The sequence below is a fragment of the Hyla sarda genome, chromosome 2 (genome assembly GCF_029499605.1).
Source record: "Hyla sarda isolate aHylSar1 chromosome 2, aHylSar1.hap1, whole genome shotgun sequence".
Taxonomy (NCBI): Eukaryota; Metazoa; Chordata; class Amphibia; order Anura; family Hylidae; genus Hyla; species Hyla sarda.
The window spans coordinates 32,246,752-32,263,604 of NC_079190.1; the positions used below are offsets into that span (position 1 = coordinate 32,246,752).

Here is a 16,853-nt window from a genome sequence, read left to right on the forward strand (position 1 = left end):
AGGGGCAACAGCAGAAGGTCTGGGTACACAGGCTTGGAACACACTATAACGCTGTCTCAAGGCACAAGGCAACAAGATCCGGCAAGGAGAGGAAGGGGAAGTGGGTTTTTATGAGAATGGGAGTGATTGGGCCAGGCACCAATTGGTGGTGCACTGGCCCTTTAAATTCTAGCAAGCCGGCGCGCGCGCGCCCTAGGGAGCAGGGCCACGCGCGCTGGGAGGAAGCAGACGGGGGTGAGAGGTGAGTGACATGGGGCGCGATCCGAGGGCGGGCACGACCTGTGCCTCGGATCGCATCCCCTCCGGAGACCAGGGAGCAGCGCTCGCGGTCAGCAATGCCGACCGGAGCGCTGCAGACAGAAGCACGCCGTGACAGTACCCCCCCCTTGGGTCTCCCCTTCTTCTTGGAACCGAGGAATCTGTAGATGAGTTCCTTGTCTAGGATATTGTCCTATGGCTCCCAAGACCTCTCTTCGGGGCCACAATTCTCCAAATCAACAAGAATTTTTTTTTTTACCTCTGACAACCTTTGAAGTGAGGATTTCTTTAACCGAGAAGACGTCAGAGGACCCCGAGACAGGAGCAGGAACGGTGACCTTGGGGGAAAAGCGGTTAAGAATGAGAGGCTTGAGAAGAGAAACATGAAAGGAGTTAGGAATATGAAGAGAAGGAGGAAGATGGAGCTTGTAAGAGACAGAGTTGATTTGACTTTTGACCCTAAATGGCCCGAGGTAACGTGGACCCAGCTTGTAGCTAGGGACACGAAACCGAATATATTTGGCAGAGAGCCACACTTTGTCACCAGGGGCAAAGACAGGAGGAATTCTTCTCTTCTTGTCCGCATGTTTCTTCATGCGAGAGGAGGCCAGCGAGAGCGACTTTTGAGTCTCCGTCCAAATAGAGGAAAAGTCCCGGGTCAAATCATCTACAGCAGGAACTCCAGATGAAGTGGGAATGGGGAGGGGGGGGAAGCGGGTGATGGCCGTACACCACAAAGAATGGAGACTTGGCGGATGAAATTGTACGAGAATTCAGCCCAGGGTAACAGGTCAACCCAATCATCTTGGCGGCAGGAGACAAAATGTCGCAGGTAGTCACCAAGGATCTGGTTTACTCTCTCCACTTGTCCATTAGATTGCGGGTGGTAGGCGGAGGAAAAATTCAATTTAATCTTCAATTGGGTGCTGAGTGCTCTCCAGAATTTCGAGATTAATTGAATGCCTCTATCAGAGACGATATGCGTAGGCAGTCCGTGGAAACGAAAAATGTGCAAAAAAAATTGCTTCGCCAATTGTGGCGCAGAAGGGAGACCAGGAAGCGGAACGAAATGGGCCATTTTTGAGAATCGATCAACGACCACCCAAATGACAGTGTTGCCATGGGATACAAGAAGGTCAGAGACGAAGTCCATCGCTATGTGTGACCAAGGCTGTTCGGGTACCGGCAGAGGAAGAAGGCCTCTGGCGAGGAGTTTTATCACGTGCACAGACAGTACAGGAGCGTACAAAGTCAGTCACATCTTTTTCAAAGGAAGGCCACCAATAGTGTCTGGCAATCTACTGAATGGATTTCTTGATTCCAGGGTGACCTGCCAAGTGGGAGGAGTGACCCCATTTGAGAGTCCGGAGGCGAAGACGTGGGGGGACAAAGGTTTTTCCTGGAGGAACTGATGCCAGAGAAGCAGGAGCAGCAGAGATCAGACACTCAGGGGGAATGATGTGTTGGGGAGAGTTTCTGCTTCCGTGGCATCAGTGGAACGTGATAGGGCATCCGCCCTGACATTCTTGTCCGCAGGACGAAAATGGATCTGGATATTGAAGCGGGCGAAGAACAATGACCACCTGGCCTGGCGAGGATTTAAGCGCTGGGCGGACTGTAGGTAGGACAGATTTTTGTGGTCAGTGTAGATGGTGATAGGGTGGAGGGATCCTTCCAGGAGATACCTCCACTCCTCAAGTGCCAACATAATGGCCAGCAATTCTCGGTCACCAATAGCGTAGTTTCTTTCAGGAGGAGAAAAGATTTTAGAGAAAAAACGCAAGTGACGTTTTTTCCTTTAGCGTTTTTTTGAAGAAGAACCGCCCCAGCTCCTACTGAAGAGGCGTCTACCTCAAGGAAGAATGGTTTCAGAGGATCAGGCCTAGTCAAGGCTGGAGCGGAGGCGAAGGCGGCCTTAAAGCGAGTAAAAGCTTCTTCCGCTTGGGGAGGCCAGGATCTCGGATTCGCATCTTTCTTGGTCAGAGCCTCAATGGGAGCCACGATAGTGGAGAAGTGGGGGATAAACTGACGGTAGTAATTAGCGAATCCGAGGAAGCGCTGGATAGAGCGAAGTCCGGAGGGGCGTGGCCAATCCAAGACCGCGGAGAGCTTGTCGGGGTCCATTTGAAGACCTTGTCCTGAGACCAGATATCCCAGGAAAGGAAGACAGGTACGTTCAAAGAGGCATTTTTCAATCTTGGCATAGAGATGGTTAACACGGAGGTGCTGGAGCACTTGACAAACATAGAGGCAGTGTTCCTCTAGGCTGGAGGAGAAGATTAGAATGTCATCGAGATAGACCACCACGCAAGTATACAACAAGTCCCGGAAGATTTCATTGACAAAGTCTTGGAAGACTGCAGGGGCGTTGCAAAGACTGAATGGCATGACCAGGTATTCGAAGTTACCATCTCGGGTGTTAAAAGTGGTTTTCCACTCATCTCCTTCACGAATTCTGATGAGATTATACGCGCCCCTGAGGTCAAGCTTAGTAAAAATCTTTGCTCCGTGCAGCCGGTCAAAGAGTTCCAAGATGAGAGGCAGAGGGTAGCGGTTGTTTATAGTGATTTTATTGAGACCGCGGTAGTCAATACAAAACAGACCCGTCCTTCTTGGCAACAAAGAAGAATCCTGCTCCAGCAGGAGAAGAAGACTTCCTGATGAAACCTTTTTTGAGATTCTCCAGAATATACGCCGTCATGGCCTCAGTTTCTGGAGCGGAGAGAGGGTAAATCCTGCCACGGGGCGGTGTGGTTCCAGGGAGCAAGTCAATAGGGCAGCCGTAGGGCCTATATGGAGGTAAGACCTCTGCCTGTTTCTTGCAAAAGACGTCAGAAAAGTCTTGATAGGCCTTTGGAAGGCCGAGCAATGGAGAAGCAATGGAGATTTGGCTGGTAGGTAGCGACTTAAGGCAGCTTGTGTGGCAGGAAGAGCCCCAGGATTTAATGTCCCCAGTGGTCCAGTCCAGGGTAGGAGAATGCCGCTGGAGCCAGGGTAAGCCAAGAAGGATGTCAGAGGTGCAGTTAGGCAGGACAAAAAACTCAATCATTTCTTGATGGAGAACCCCCACGGTCATGCGTACTGGGGCTGTGCGGTAACGCACGGTGGAATTCAGTTGTTCTCCGTTAACTGAGGACATGAAGAAGGGCTTGACGAGACGGATAACAGGGATGTTAAACCGGTTGATGAAGTAGGCTTTAATGAAGTTTCCTGCTGAACCAGAGTCCAAGAATGCCTCCGCAGAGAAGGAGGCTTTATCAGCTGGAGAAATCCGTACTGGAATAGTCAGGCGTGGAGAGGAGGAATTTACACCCAGTGACGCCTCTCCCACGTTCACTAGGTGCGAGCGTTTCCCTGACACTGAGGACGAAGAGGACAATCCTTTAGGAAATGTTCATAGCTCGCACAGTATAGGCATAAGTTCTCGTTCCTCCGGCGAGTTCTCTCTTGCTGGGTCAGGCAAGACTGGTCCACTTGCATGGCCTCCTCAGCAGGAGGCACAGTAACAGGCTGCAAAGGATGCTGGAAGAGAGGAGCCAGGCGTGGGTATCTCCTGGTGCGAACGAGATCTTTCTCCTTGCGGAGCTCCTGACGTCTTTCAATGTAGCGCATATCAATGCAGGTAGCCAGGTGGATGAGTTCAGTCAGGGAGGAGGGTATCTCTCGTGCGGCCAGACAATCCTTAATATGGCTGGATAAACCTTTTTGAAAGAAGGTCGCGCAGAGAGCCTCATTGTTCCAGGCCAACTCAGAGGCCAAAGTACGGAATTGTATGGCGTATTCGCCCACAGTAGAGTCTCCTTGGACATGGTTCAGCAAGGCAGTTTCCGCGGATGAGGCACGGGCAGGTTCCTCAAAGACACTGCGGACTTCAGAAAAGAAGGACTGGACGGAGGCAGTGGCAGGATCGTTGCAGTCCCAGAGCGGCGTGGCCCAGGCCAAGGCATTCCCAGAAAGTAAACTGACGACGAACGCCACCTTAGACCGTTCTGTGGGGAATTGGTCCGACAACATCTCTAAGTGCAGGGAACATTGGGACAGGAATCCCGACACTTTTTAGAGTCCCCGTCAAACTTATCTGGGAGAGACAGGCGGACTCTAGCAGAGGTAGCAGCGGCTCGGAGAGGAGGAGATGCTGGAGCTGGCGGTTGAGGCTGTGGAGGCAGAAGCTGTTGTATCATGGCTGTTACGCCGAGCGCTCCGGGTCCCCGCTCCTCCCCGGAGCGCTCGCAACATCCTCGCTACGGCAGCGCCCCGGTCAGACCCACTGACCGGGTGCGCTGCGATACCGCCTCCAGCCGGGATGCGATTCGCGATGCGGGTGGCGCCCGCTCGCGATGCGCACCCCGGCTTCCGTACCTGACTCGCTCTCCCTCGGTCCTGTCCCGGCGCGCGCGGCCCCGCTCCCTAGGGCGCGCGCGCGCCGGGTCTCTGCGATTTAAAGGGCCACTGCGCCACTGATTGGCGCAGTGGTTCCAATTAGTGTCTTCACCTGTGCACTCCCTATGTATACCTCACTTCCCCTGCACTCCCTCGCCGGATCTTGTTGCCCTTGTGCCTAGTGAAAGCGTTCCCTTGTGTGTTCCTAGCCTGTGTTCCAGACCTCCTGCCGTTGCCCCTGACTACGATCCTTGCTGCCTGCCCCGACCTTCTGCTACGTCCGACCTTGCTTCTGTTTACTCCCTTGTACCGCGCCTATCTTCAGCAGTCAGAGAGGTTGAGCCGTTGCTAGTGGATACGACCTGGTCACTACCGCCGCAGCAAGACCATCCCGCTTTGCGGCGGGCTCTGGTGAATACCAGTAGTGACTTAGAACCGGTCCACTAGCACGGTCCACGCCAATCCCTCTCTGGCACAGAGGATCCACCTCCTGCCAGCCGGCATCGTGACAGTAGATCCGGCCATGGATCCCGCTGAAGTACCTCTGCCAGTTGTCGCTGACCTCACCACGGTGGTCGCCCAGCAGTCACAACAGATAGCACAACAAGGCCACCAGCTGTCTCAACTGACCGTAATGCTACAGCAGCTACTACCACAGCTTCAGCAATCATCTCCTCCGCCAGCTCCTGCACCTCCTCCGCAGCGAGTGGCCGCTTCAGGCCTACGACTATCCTTGCCAGATAAATTTGATGGGGACTCTAAGTTTTGCCGTGGCTTTCTTTCACAATGTTCTCTGCACTTGGAGATGATGTCGGACCAGTTTCCTACTGAAAGGTCTAAGGTGGCTTTCGTAGTCAGCCTTCTGTCTGGAAAAGCTCTGTCATGGGCCACACCGCTCTGGGACCGCAATGACCCCGTCACTGCCTCTGTACACTCCTTCTTCTCGGAAATTCGTAGTGTCTTTGAGGAACCTGCCCGAGCCTCCTCTGCTGAGACTGCCCTGCTGAACCTGGTCCAGGGTAATTCTTCCGTTGGCGAGTACGCCATACAATTCCGTACTCTTGCTTCTGAACTATCCTGGAATAATGAGGCCCTCTGCGCGACCTTTAAAAAAGGCCTATCCAGCAACATTAAAGATGTTCTGGCCGCACGAGAAATTCCTGCTAATCTACATGAACTCATTCATCTTGCCACTCGCATTGACATGCGTTTTTCCGAAAGGCGTCAGGAGCTCCACCAGGATATGGACTTTGTTCGCACAAGGCGTTTTTTCTCCCCGGCTCCTCTCTCCTCTGGTCCTCTGCAATCCGTTCCTGTGCCTCCCGCCGTGGAGGCTATGCAAGTTGACCGGTCTCGTCTGACACCTCAAGAGAGGTCACGACGCCGCATGGAGAATCTCTGCCTGTACTGTGCTGGTACCGAACACTTCCTGAATGATTGTCCTATCCGTCCTCCCCGCCTGGAAAGACGCGCGCAGACTCCGCACAAAAGTGAGACAGTCCTTGATGTCTACTCTGCTTCTCCACGTCTTACTGTGCCTGTGCGGATATCTGCATCTACCTTCTCCTTCTCTACTATGGCCTTCTTGGATTCCGGATCTGCAGGAAACTTTATTTTGGCCTCTCTCATCAACAGGTTCAACATCCCGGTAACCAGTCTCGCCAGGCCCCTCTACATCAATTGTGTTAACAATGACAGATTGGACTGTACCATACGTTACCGCACGGAGCCCCTTCTAATGTGCATCGGACCTCATCAAGAAAAAATTGAGTTCTTGGTCCTCCCCAATTGCACTTCCGAAATTCTCCTTGGACTACCGTGGCTCCAACGCCATTCCCCAACCCTGGATTGGTCCACGGGGGAGATCAAGAGCTGGGGTACCTCTTGTTTCAAGGACTGCCTTAAACCGGTTCCCAGTACTCCCTGCCGTGACCCTGTGGTTCCCCCTGTAACCGGTCTCCCTAAGGCCTATATGGACTTTGCTGATGTGTTTTGCAAAAAACAAGCTGAGACTCTACCTCCTCACAGGCCTTATGACTGTCCTATTGACCTCCTCCCGGGCACTACTCCACCCCGGGGCAGAATTTATCCTCTGTCCGCCCCAGAGACTCTTGCTATGTCTGAGTACATCCAGGAAAATTTAAAAAAGGGGTTTATCCGCAAATCCTCCTCTCCTGCCGGAGCTGGATTTTTCTTTGTGTCCAAAAAAGATGGCTCCCTACGTCCTTGCATTGACTACCGCGGACTTAATAAAATCACGGTAAAGAACCGCTACCCTCTACCTCTTATCTCTGAACTCTTTGATCGCCTCCAAGGTGCCCACATCTTTACCAAACTGGACTTAAGAGGTGCTTATAATCTCATCCGCATCAGGGAGGGGGACGAATGGAAAACGGCATTTAACACTAGAGATGGACACTTTGAGTATCTGGTCATGCCCTTTGGCCTGTGCAACGCCCCTGCCGTCTTCCAAGACTTTGTTAATGAAATTTTTCGTGATCTCTTATATTCCTGTGTTGTTGTGTATCTGGACGATATTCTGATTTTTTCTGCCAACCTAGAAGAACACCGCCAGCATGTCCGCATGGTTCTTCAGAGACTTCGAGACAACCAACTTTATGCCAAAATGGAGAAATGTCTGTTTGAATGTCAATCTCTTCCTTTCCTAGGATACTTGGTCTCTGGCCAGGGACTACAAATGGACCCAGACAAACTCTCTGCCGTCTTAGATTGGCCACGCCCCTCCGGACTCCGTGCTATCCAACGTTTTTTGGGGTTCGCCAATTATTACAGACAATTTATTCCACATTTTTCCACCATTGTGGCTCCTATCGTGGCTTTAACCAAGAAGAACGCCAATCCTAAGTCATGGCCTCCTCAAGCGGAAGACGCCTTTAAACAGCTCAAGTCTGCCTTTTCTTCTGCTCCCGTGCTCTCCAGACCTGACCCATCTAAACCCTTCCTATTGGAGGTTGATGCCTCCTCAGTAGGAGCTGGAGCAGTTCTTCTACAAAAAAATTCTTCTGGGCATGCTGTTACTTGTGGTTTTTTTTCTAGGACCTTCTCTCCGGCGGAGAGGAACTACTCCATCGGGGATCGAGAGCTACTGGCCATTAAATTAGCACTTGAGGAATGGAGGCATCTGCTGGAGGGATCAAAATTTCCAGTTATTATTTACACCGATCACAAGAATCTCTCCTATCTTCAGTCTGCCCAACGGCTGAACCCTCGCCAGGCCAGGTGGTCTCTGTTCTTTGCCCGGTTTAATTTTGAAATTCACTTTCGCCCTGCCGATAAGAACATTAGGGCCGATGCTCTCTCTCGTTCCTCGGATGCCTCGGAAGTAGAGCTCTCTCCGCAACACATCATTCCTCCTGACTGCCTGATCTCCACTTCTCCAGCCTCCATCAGGCAAACTCCTCCAGGGAAGACCTTCGTTTCTCCACGCCAACGCCTTGGAATCCTCAAATGGGGTCACTCCTCCCATCTCGCAGGCCATGCGGGCATCAAGAAATCCTTGCAACTCATCTCTCGTTTCTATTGGTGGCCGACTCTGGAAACGGATGTTGTTGATTTTGTGCGGGCCTGTACTGTCTGTGCCCGGGATAAGACTCCTCGCCAGAAGCCTGCTGGTCTTCTTCATCCTCTGCCTGTCCCCGAACAGCCTTGGTCTCTGATTGGTATGGACTTTATTACAGACTTACCCCCATCCCGTGGCAACACTGTTGTTTGGGTGGTCGTTGATCGATTTTCCAAGATGGCACATTTTATTCCTCTTCCTGGTCTTCCTTCAGCGCCTCAGTTGGCAAAACAATTTTTTGTACACATTTTTCGTCTTCACGGGTTGCCCACGCAGATCGTCTCGGATAGAGGCGTCCAATTCGTGTCAAAATTCTGGAGGGCTCTCTGTAAACAACTCAAGATTAAATTAAACTTTTCTTCTGCTTATCATCCTCAATCCAATGGGCAAGTAGAAAGAATTAACCAGGTCCTGGGTGATTATTTACGGCATTTTGTTTCCTCCCGCCAGGATGACTGGGCAGATCTTCTTCCATGGGCCGAATTCTCGTACAACTTCAGAGTCTCTGAATCTTCTTCCAAATCCCCATTTTTCGTGGTGTACGGCCGTCACCCTCTTCCCCCCCTCCCTACTCCCTTGCCCTCTGGTTTGCCCGCTGTGGATGAAATAACTCGTGATCTTTCCACCATATGGAAAGAGACCCAAAATTCTCTCTTACAGGCTTCATCACGCATGAAGAAGTTTGCTGATAAGAAAAGAAGAGCTCCCCCCATTTTTTCTCCCGGAGACAAGGTATGGCTCTCCGCTAAATATGTCCGCTTCCGTGTTCCCAGCTACAAATTGGGACCACGCTATCTTGGTCCTTTCAAGATCTTGTGCCAAATTAATCCTGTCTCTTACAAACTTCTTCTTCCTCCTTCTCTTCGTATTCCTAATGCCTTTCATGTCTCTCTTCTTAAACCACTCGTCATCAACCGTTTCTCTCCCAAACTTATTTCTCCTACTCCTGTCTCCGGTTCTTCAGACATCTTCCCCGTAAAGGAGATACTAGCCTCCAAAAAGGTCAGAGGAAAAACTTTTTTTTTAGTGGACTGGGAGGGCTGTGGCCCTGAAGAGAGATCCTGGGAACCTGAGGACAATATCCTAGATAAAAGTCTGGTCCTCAGGTTCTCAGGCTCTAAGAAGAGGGGGAGACCCAAGGGGGGGGGGTACTGTTACGCCGAGCGCTCCGGGTCCCCGCTCCTCCCCGGAGCGCTCGCAACATCCTCGCTACGGCAGCGCCCCGGTCAGACCCACTGACCGGGTGCGCTGCGATACCGCCTCCAGCCGGGATGCGATTCGCGATGCGGGTGGCGCCCGCTCGCGATGCGCACCCCGGCTTCCGTACCTGACTCGCTCTCCCTCGGTCCTGTCCCGGCGCGCGCGGCCCCGCTCCCTAGGGCGCGCGCGCGCCGGGTCTCTGCGATTTAAAGGGCCACTGCGCCACTGATTGGCGCAGTGGTTCCAATTAGTGTCTTCACCTGTGCACTCCCTATGTATACCTCACTTCCCCTGCACTCCCTCGCCGGATCTTGTTGCCCTTGTGCCTAGTGAAAGCGTTCCCTTGTGTGTTCCTAGCCTGTGTTCCAGACCTCCTGCCGTTGCCCCTGACTACGATCCTTGCTGCCTGCCCCGACCTTCTGCTACGTCCGACCTTGCTTCTGTCTACTCCCTTGTACCGCGCCTATCTTCAGCAGTCAGAGAGGTTGAGCCGTTGCTAGTGGATACGACCTGGTCACTACCGCCGCAGCAAGACCATCCCGCTTTGCGGCGGGCTCTGGTGAATACCAGTAGTGACTTAGAACCGGTCCACTAGCACGGTCCACGCCAATCCCTCTCTGGCACAGAGGATCCACCTCCTGCCAGCCGGCATCGTGACAATGGAGGTCAACTGCGACAGCTGTTGTCCTTGTTGAGCAATCTGCTGGGACTGCTGGGCAACCACAGAGGTGAGATCAGTGAGGCTTGGCAGCGGCACCTCAGCGGGATCCATGGCCGGATCTACTGTCAGGGTCCGGACTAGCGGCTGGTGAAGACACTGGAGATGGATCCTCTGTACCAGAGAGGCGATGACGTGGGCCATACTGGGGAATCGGTTCTAAGCAGTTACTGGTATTCACCAGAGCCCGCCGCAAAGCAGGATGGACTTGCTGCGGCAGTAACTACCAGGTTGTGTTCCCCAGTAGCGACTCGACCTCTCTGGCAGCTGAGACTGGCGCAGTACACAAGGACTAGACAGAGGCGAGGTCAGACGTAGCAGAAGGTCAGGGCAGGCAGCGAGGTTCGTAGTCAGGTCTGGGTACACAGGCTTGGAACACACTATAACGCTTTCTCAGGGCACAAGGCAACAAGATCCGGCAAGGAGAGGAAGGGGAAGTGGGTTTTTATGAGAATGGGAGTGATTGGGCCAGGCACCAATTAGTGGTGCACTGGCCCTTTAAATTTTAGCAAGCCGCCGCACGCGCGCCCTAGGGAGCGGGGCCGCGCGCCGGGAGGAAGCAGACGGGGGCGAGAGGTGAGTGACATGGGGCGCGATCCGAGGGCGAGCACGACCCGTGCCTCGGATCGCGTCCCTTCCGGAGACCAGGGAGCAGCGCTCGTGGTCAGCAATGCCGACCGGAGCGCTGCAGACAGAAGCACGCCGTGAGTGCTCCAGGGAGGCAGCGTGACCCGGAGCGCTCGGCGTGACATACAATTAACCGGTATAAGGGGAAGTGCTTGTAATACTTTTCTTTTATTAGATCTGTATTAAAACATCACCAATATGTAAAATAAATAGGACTAAAATAATACATTAACCGTAAAGAAGAATATAGTAACATCATTCTAGATCTTGTTATGCATTTAACAATTCTTATACCAACACGTTTCTGTTGCGTATGGCAACATACTCAGGGGATGAGTCAATAACCAGCATAACACAATGGCACAGGGAAGGTAAAGCCCTGTCCCTATAAGATAATTATGCCCACAAGCAAAAAACAAAGGGCAAACAAAGTATTGAGTCCACAGCGCCTGTAATAGATTCAACTCCCCCTATAGTAATGTCTCAGGTATCGGATAAAACTTATATATTGTTCATTCATATGTATATATTGTAAAACACATTGACCACAATGGGTCAATTATAGCCAATATCACAGAAACCTGGGAAAGTTTGTAGGTAGACTGGACATACTCCATTCTCTGATGGGAACTGTCGTCCTTCAGATGAATATAAAAGGTGTCTGGTACTGAAGGCGACAGGCAGAGTGGAGTGCTACCTGCAGAGGCAGGGAGATGTTCTATCTGCTTCTCGTGCTACAATAGCATAGATTCATAAACCAGCAAGCCAGGGATTCAAAAGAAAATTTATTTTTCGAAACAAAGAAGGAGACCTGGGCATTAGAAGAGAGACAGAACTAGTTCAAATAAACAGACACTTAAAAGCCAACCATACAAGATGAGATAAATATTGTCCAAAACCGCCTCTATTAGCAGGACTGGCCATATAAACTCATTCCTGCTTATTGTGGTTGACTCGTCACATTGCAGCTCAGCTAATAGCTGGCCACAGTGTTTCCCCGCCTTGGCTGGTGATAGAGTGAGCAGCAGTATTATGTATTAGGCCATGGCACCGGGCCCGGGGAGTCAATACATCACACTACTGCTCAGCCTATCACCAGCCGAGGCGGCATGACCACAAGAAGCAGGAAGAAGACCAGAGCGGAAGACAGGAACAGGATACCGGAGGAAACAGAGAAGCCCAGTTTGTTATTTTAAATGCCGGCATTCTGGGCAAGTTTTAAAAAAAAAGTACTATCCGGGAAAACCCCTTTAATTATGGAAAACAATTAAACATTTAGTTGTCTAAAGGTTATGGGCTTCTGGGATTAAATCCCCTTCCTCAGGTCAAAGAATGTACATTCACATTAAGTAAAAACACTAATTTAAATATGGTCCCGTATAAATATTAAAAGCATTGATCGGATGACCATGATAACCAATCTTGAACCTCATTCAATCTATATTAACACAGATTGCAGCCACAGTACACTGGACTAAAGTTCGGAGGCAGCGGGTGGTGAGGGGTCTTGATGGCCCTGACCCCTTTGCGCAAACCCGTGCCCCCTCTGTGCTAAGCCCCACCCACTGGGCAAATGTGACACAGATCAGCCAAAAAGTCTGAATATTTTTTGCAAACAAAGCCCCCTCCACCTTCTCTGTGTTAAAGTGTACCTGTCGTCAACAAAAACTTTTTATATAATGTAGATAATACAATTATATGTATACATATATTCACAGTGGTTGAAAAATGTGTATATTTTTGGGTGAAAAAATGCTGTCCCTGCAGCTTATGTCTGTGTGTCTCTATGAGGAGTCCAAATACAGGAAGTGAGGGCAGGAGAAGCAGGGATCTGTGCAGACTCCTGGCTTGTCAATTATCCTGATGTATGACCCAGGAGCATGTTATAGAGCCTCAGTGCACACTGTCCTGCTTTATCTTAGTGCACAGAGCCCTGCTTGTCCTCCGTCACTTCCTGTATTCGGACTCCTCATAGAGACACACAGAGAATAGCTGCAGGGATATCAAAAAATATTATTATTATTATTGTTAGAGTCAGGGGTCTTAGTTATCAACATTTTGAATGGCAATATTGTTACATTTAGCTCTATCCTAAGACCTATTGGAAATGCCCCAAAAAGCCCCTGCTGCGATGGCTTTTTGTCTCCACTTCCTCTGACATGTCAGCTCTACAGGGAATACATGCTCAACCAATCACTGACTGTTGGCGGGGTGGGGTCACTGCTTTGGCCACTGATTGGCTGAGCTGGCATATCCTACAGCGGACCGCGGGGAGCAATTGGAGCAGGTGAGTACTTTTTTTTAATTTTTTTTTTTTTATAAATATTGTTTACCATGTGCTACATCTACAGGGGGGAAAAGGTATGGCCATTTAAATGTGTCAACACAAATTATATATATATATATATATATATATAAAGAGAGAGAGAGGGGGGGAGAGAGAGGGGGGGAGAGAGAGAGGGGGGGGAGAGAGAGAGAGAAGAGGGGGGAGAGGGAGAGAGAGAAGAGGGGGGGGAGAGAGGTGGGGGGAGAGGGGGGGAGAGGGAGAGAGAAAGAAGAGGGGGGGAGAGGGGGGGGAGAGGGAGAGAGAGAGAAGAGGGGGGGAGAGGGAGAGAGAGAGAGAAGAGGGGAGGGGGAGAGAGGTGGGGGAGAGGTAGAGAGAGAGAGAAGAGGGGGGGGAAGAGAGAGAGAGAGAAGAGGGGGGGGGGGGAGAGATTAGGAGTAGCCGTTTTGCAAAATCATCGGTAGTTGCAGTATCTTGTAATATCTTTTTTATTGGACTAACAAGATTATGTAGAGACAAGCTTTCGGGATTCCTCCCTTTATCAAGTCATAAGCATGCTTATGACTTGATAAAGGGAGGAATCCCGAAAGCTTGTCTCTACATAATCTTGTTAGTCCAATAAGAAAGGTATTACAAGATACTGCAACTACCGATGATTTTGCTTTTTATACATATATATATATATATATATATATATTGTTTTGCTTTTTAATTTTAAATGCCATGCCACAGGAATAAAACTATACATAGCTTGTCAATCATCCTGATGTGTGTGCACACTGACCTTCTTTTTCTTAGTGCACAGAGCCCTGTTTGTCCATCCTCACTTCCTGTATTTGGACTCCTCATTTTTGAACCAACGTATATTACAAATATACATATAATGGCATTATCTACATTATATAAAACGTTTTTGTTGACGACAGGTACACTTTAAGGAAGAAAAATGTTGTCTCCTACTTATAGAGCATAACATTCAGAACATAATCCTGTCCAGCTACAGTATAATCTTTGTCCATTAAGAGCACAGGCTGGGACAAAGCCCAGGAAGTGAGCGTGGGACTACACTCCTCTGTGCTCACTCCTGTCCTATCAGACTTGACTCAGACTCAAAACAGGGGGTTACAGAGCAGCCTGCAGTGATTGGATAAAGAAAACCAGCACAGCACAGCAGACTCAGGAAAGAAGTGAATGTATGGTGATTGAGGGCTGGCTCAATACCCCTTCCTGAGCAGTGGATGTCAGAATGAATGAGCAGCAGAATGGAGGGATTTGTGAGACAAATACCAAAGCTAGACACATAAAAAAAAGACATGTAAAGCCTCTGCATGACCTAGCTAGTTAGTAACATATAGAAGCATTATTTTTTCTGTGATATGAGAGGTACACTTTAAGTGTTTATGGAGATGTATGAGAGCATCTATGAGTAGTGTATATATATATATATATATATATATATATATATATATATATATGTGTGTGTGTGTGTGTGTGCATTCTCCAGTTCAGAGTTATATAGTCAATTGGCCATGATGTCAAGCATTATGAGGAAATATTCTCCAATCTGTTCCTGGAGATACACATATTATTTTTTAACACTCACCCATTATCCGGGCCTATTCATATAGAAGAAACCTCGGTTACATCACAAACTGCAACATCTGCCACAAGTTCTGTCTCCTGAATTGACTGTCTGCAGCTTTGTACTGATCCCCAACACTAACCTGAGAGACTGTAAGATATAAAAAGTATAATTATCCGAACAGCACAACCAATCCCTAGGTAATAAACCGATATTGTATTTTCACCCTTCGAACAGATGGTGCCTCCAGTAAGAGATGGCTTCCAAAACTGCTGACAACCCAGCCAAAGCCCTGTCTCAGCAGGGACGCGGAAGACGTGCCTCCACCGTAGTGTATTTTTGTTCATTTTATGATCCTTACCGTATGTTCTTTTGCTACCAGATGCTTTTTTTTTTAGAATGTTAATACCTTTTATGGTGCCTCATTGTAATATTTACAATGCATTTGAATGTGATGCGAAAAGTACCAGTAGTAGAATGGCAAATGGATCCAAGATTTCTGGGCGGAAATAAACATCATGAGCCCAGGCCTGGAGATTACCAATCGACTGGAACGTACACACACGCTAATTTAAAGGAGGTGTCCGACCAGGCAGTAGAATCTGTCTTCATTTCATTTGGCGCCACTGAATTCATGAATATCTATTTAATACATGGATGTACTGAGTCCTCAAGAGAAAGAACTGCTACTTATTGAGGGCGAGGGGGGTTGGGGGTCAGGGTGGAGTTTATCATCCTCTATAACATCCATATATTGGACTAGGACATAATGGGTCAGATCAAAAGGGGTGTCCATTTTAGAAGCCCATTTACAAATATCCTGTTATAGAGGAAGTCAGGATACCGAACTATTCTGGTTAGGCAAGAGTGGCTACAAAGAGAGTACGTCTTGGGGACTCAACACACCCTTACATGCCATGGACAGCCCACTGATTTCACTGAATCTTGTGTAATGCTTTGTTTTGCCTGTGGAGGTGATGCAGGGAAATTGACCACTTCCTGCCAAGTTTGCTAACAGATTACAGCCAATTGTCCCCAATATACAATGCTATGTGGTTTCAGCTGTTGACACCTGCTATACGTGGGTGACCTTGTGCTCAGTAACAACTTAGGTTATGACCTTATTATTCATGTGCGCAAGAAGTCTTCCTATTGTATGATCAAAATTATGGTTTTATGCAGGTTCAAGAGTCCGACGTGTGTCACCATACCACTAGCTTTATCAGGGGTAACACATACCAGTTGGAATTTTTCATGTTATTTTTTAGTGCTGTAAAATTAAATGCACCTTCATATTGTATGTATCTTTGTACCTGGTGTGTTGGGACTAATTTGTATTTCATGATTTGTTACATTATTTGTAAAACAATTTTCCTTTTTTTCCTTTTTTTTTATTTATAAATATGGTTTAATAAACATATTGCATTGTTGAAGAGATGCTTTTTTTTGTAAATGTTTCATTTTGTGTATGACTACATATGTCATTTGGCATGATAGATCATGGTATTATAGTGTGTTTTCCATGTTCTTACTACCAGTAATTCTAAGGGCATGGTTACACATTCAGGTATTTAATTGCAATTATTCAAAACAAAGCCAGAAATGGGTCTGAAAAGAGAATAAGTCAACCACATGGGACCCTGATCTATAAGCCAGAGCAGAAAGGAGCTAAATGATAGAAGCTCTCCCCTCTGGCAGACCCGGCCTTTGCGTGTATTACCATTCACATACAAAATATATTGTCTTAATGCTCTCTTAAGAAGACAGTTCCTGTAAGAGGATGATGCCATTGGTATATATTAGGTAATGGTGGTGCTGGTGGGAATGCTGAGGGTAGTTTTTTCAATTGGGACCTATGGATGAAGCGTTGAATTCAAGACTTTATTAACAATAAATTATTTTCTTATGTTCTTTACATTTTTGGTCTGGTTTCATTCTAGTTGAGCAGATTTTTTTTTTCTCTGCAATGAAGTGGTCAGCCGCAGTTTCCTTATCATGGGTGATTGAGGTGTGAATATTTAATGCATGAGGGTGTGTATTCAGTGCTGGCCAAGCTTAGTCAGAAGGGTCACATGAGATCAGGGTCATCCCACAAGATACTGTTGACTGACATTGGCCAGTCTTGATTATAAACCCTTGTGCATTAAATATTCACACCGTTGTCATAGTAAGCATACTTTATACATCAAACAGCTTACATTGACGTGGTCTGAAATGGCAGGAG

General features: G+C 48.7%; 1 protein-coding gene across 3 annotated transcripts in view; it reads left to right on the plus strand.

Moving 5' to 3' along the window:
* Nucleotides 1-16,024, plus strand: part of C2H11orf97 (chromosome 2 C11orf97 homolog) — a 154,869-nt gene extending 138,845 nt beyond the window's left edge. For all 3 annotated transcript variants that reach the window (XM_056561498.1, XM_056561496.1, XM_056561499.1), the window contains one exon: nt 14,867-16,024. Coding sequence is in view for 2 of the 3 variants with exons in the window: in XM_056561496.1 (XP_056417471.1) it covers nt 14,867-14,961 (95 nt within the window). In the remaining variant the exon portion in view is untranslated. The remainder of the gene's footprint in view (nt 1-14,866) is intronic.
* Nucleotides 16,025-16,853: the final 829 nt, after the last annotated feature.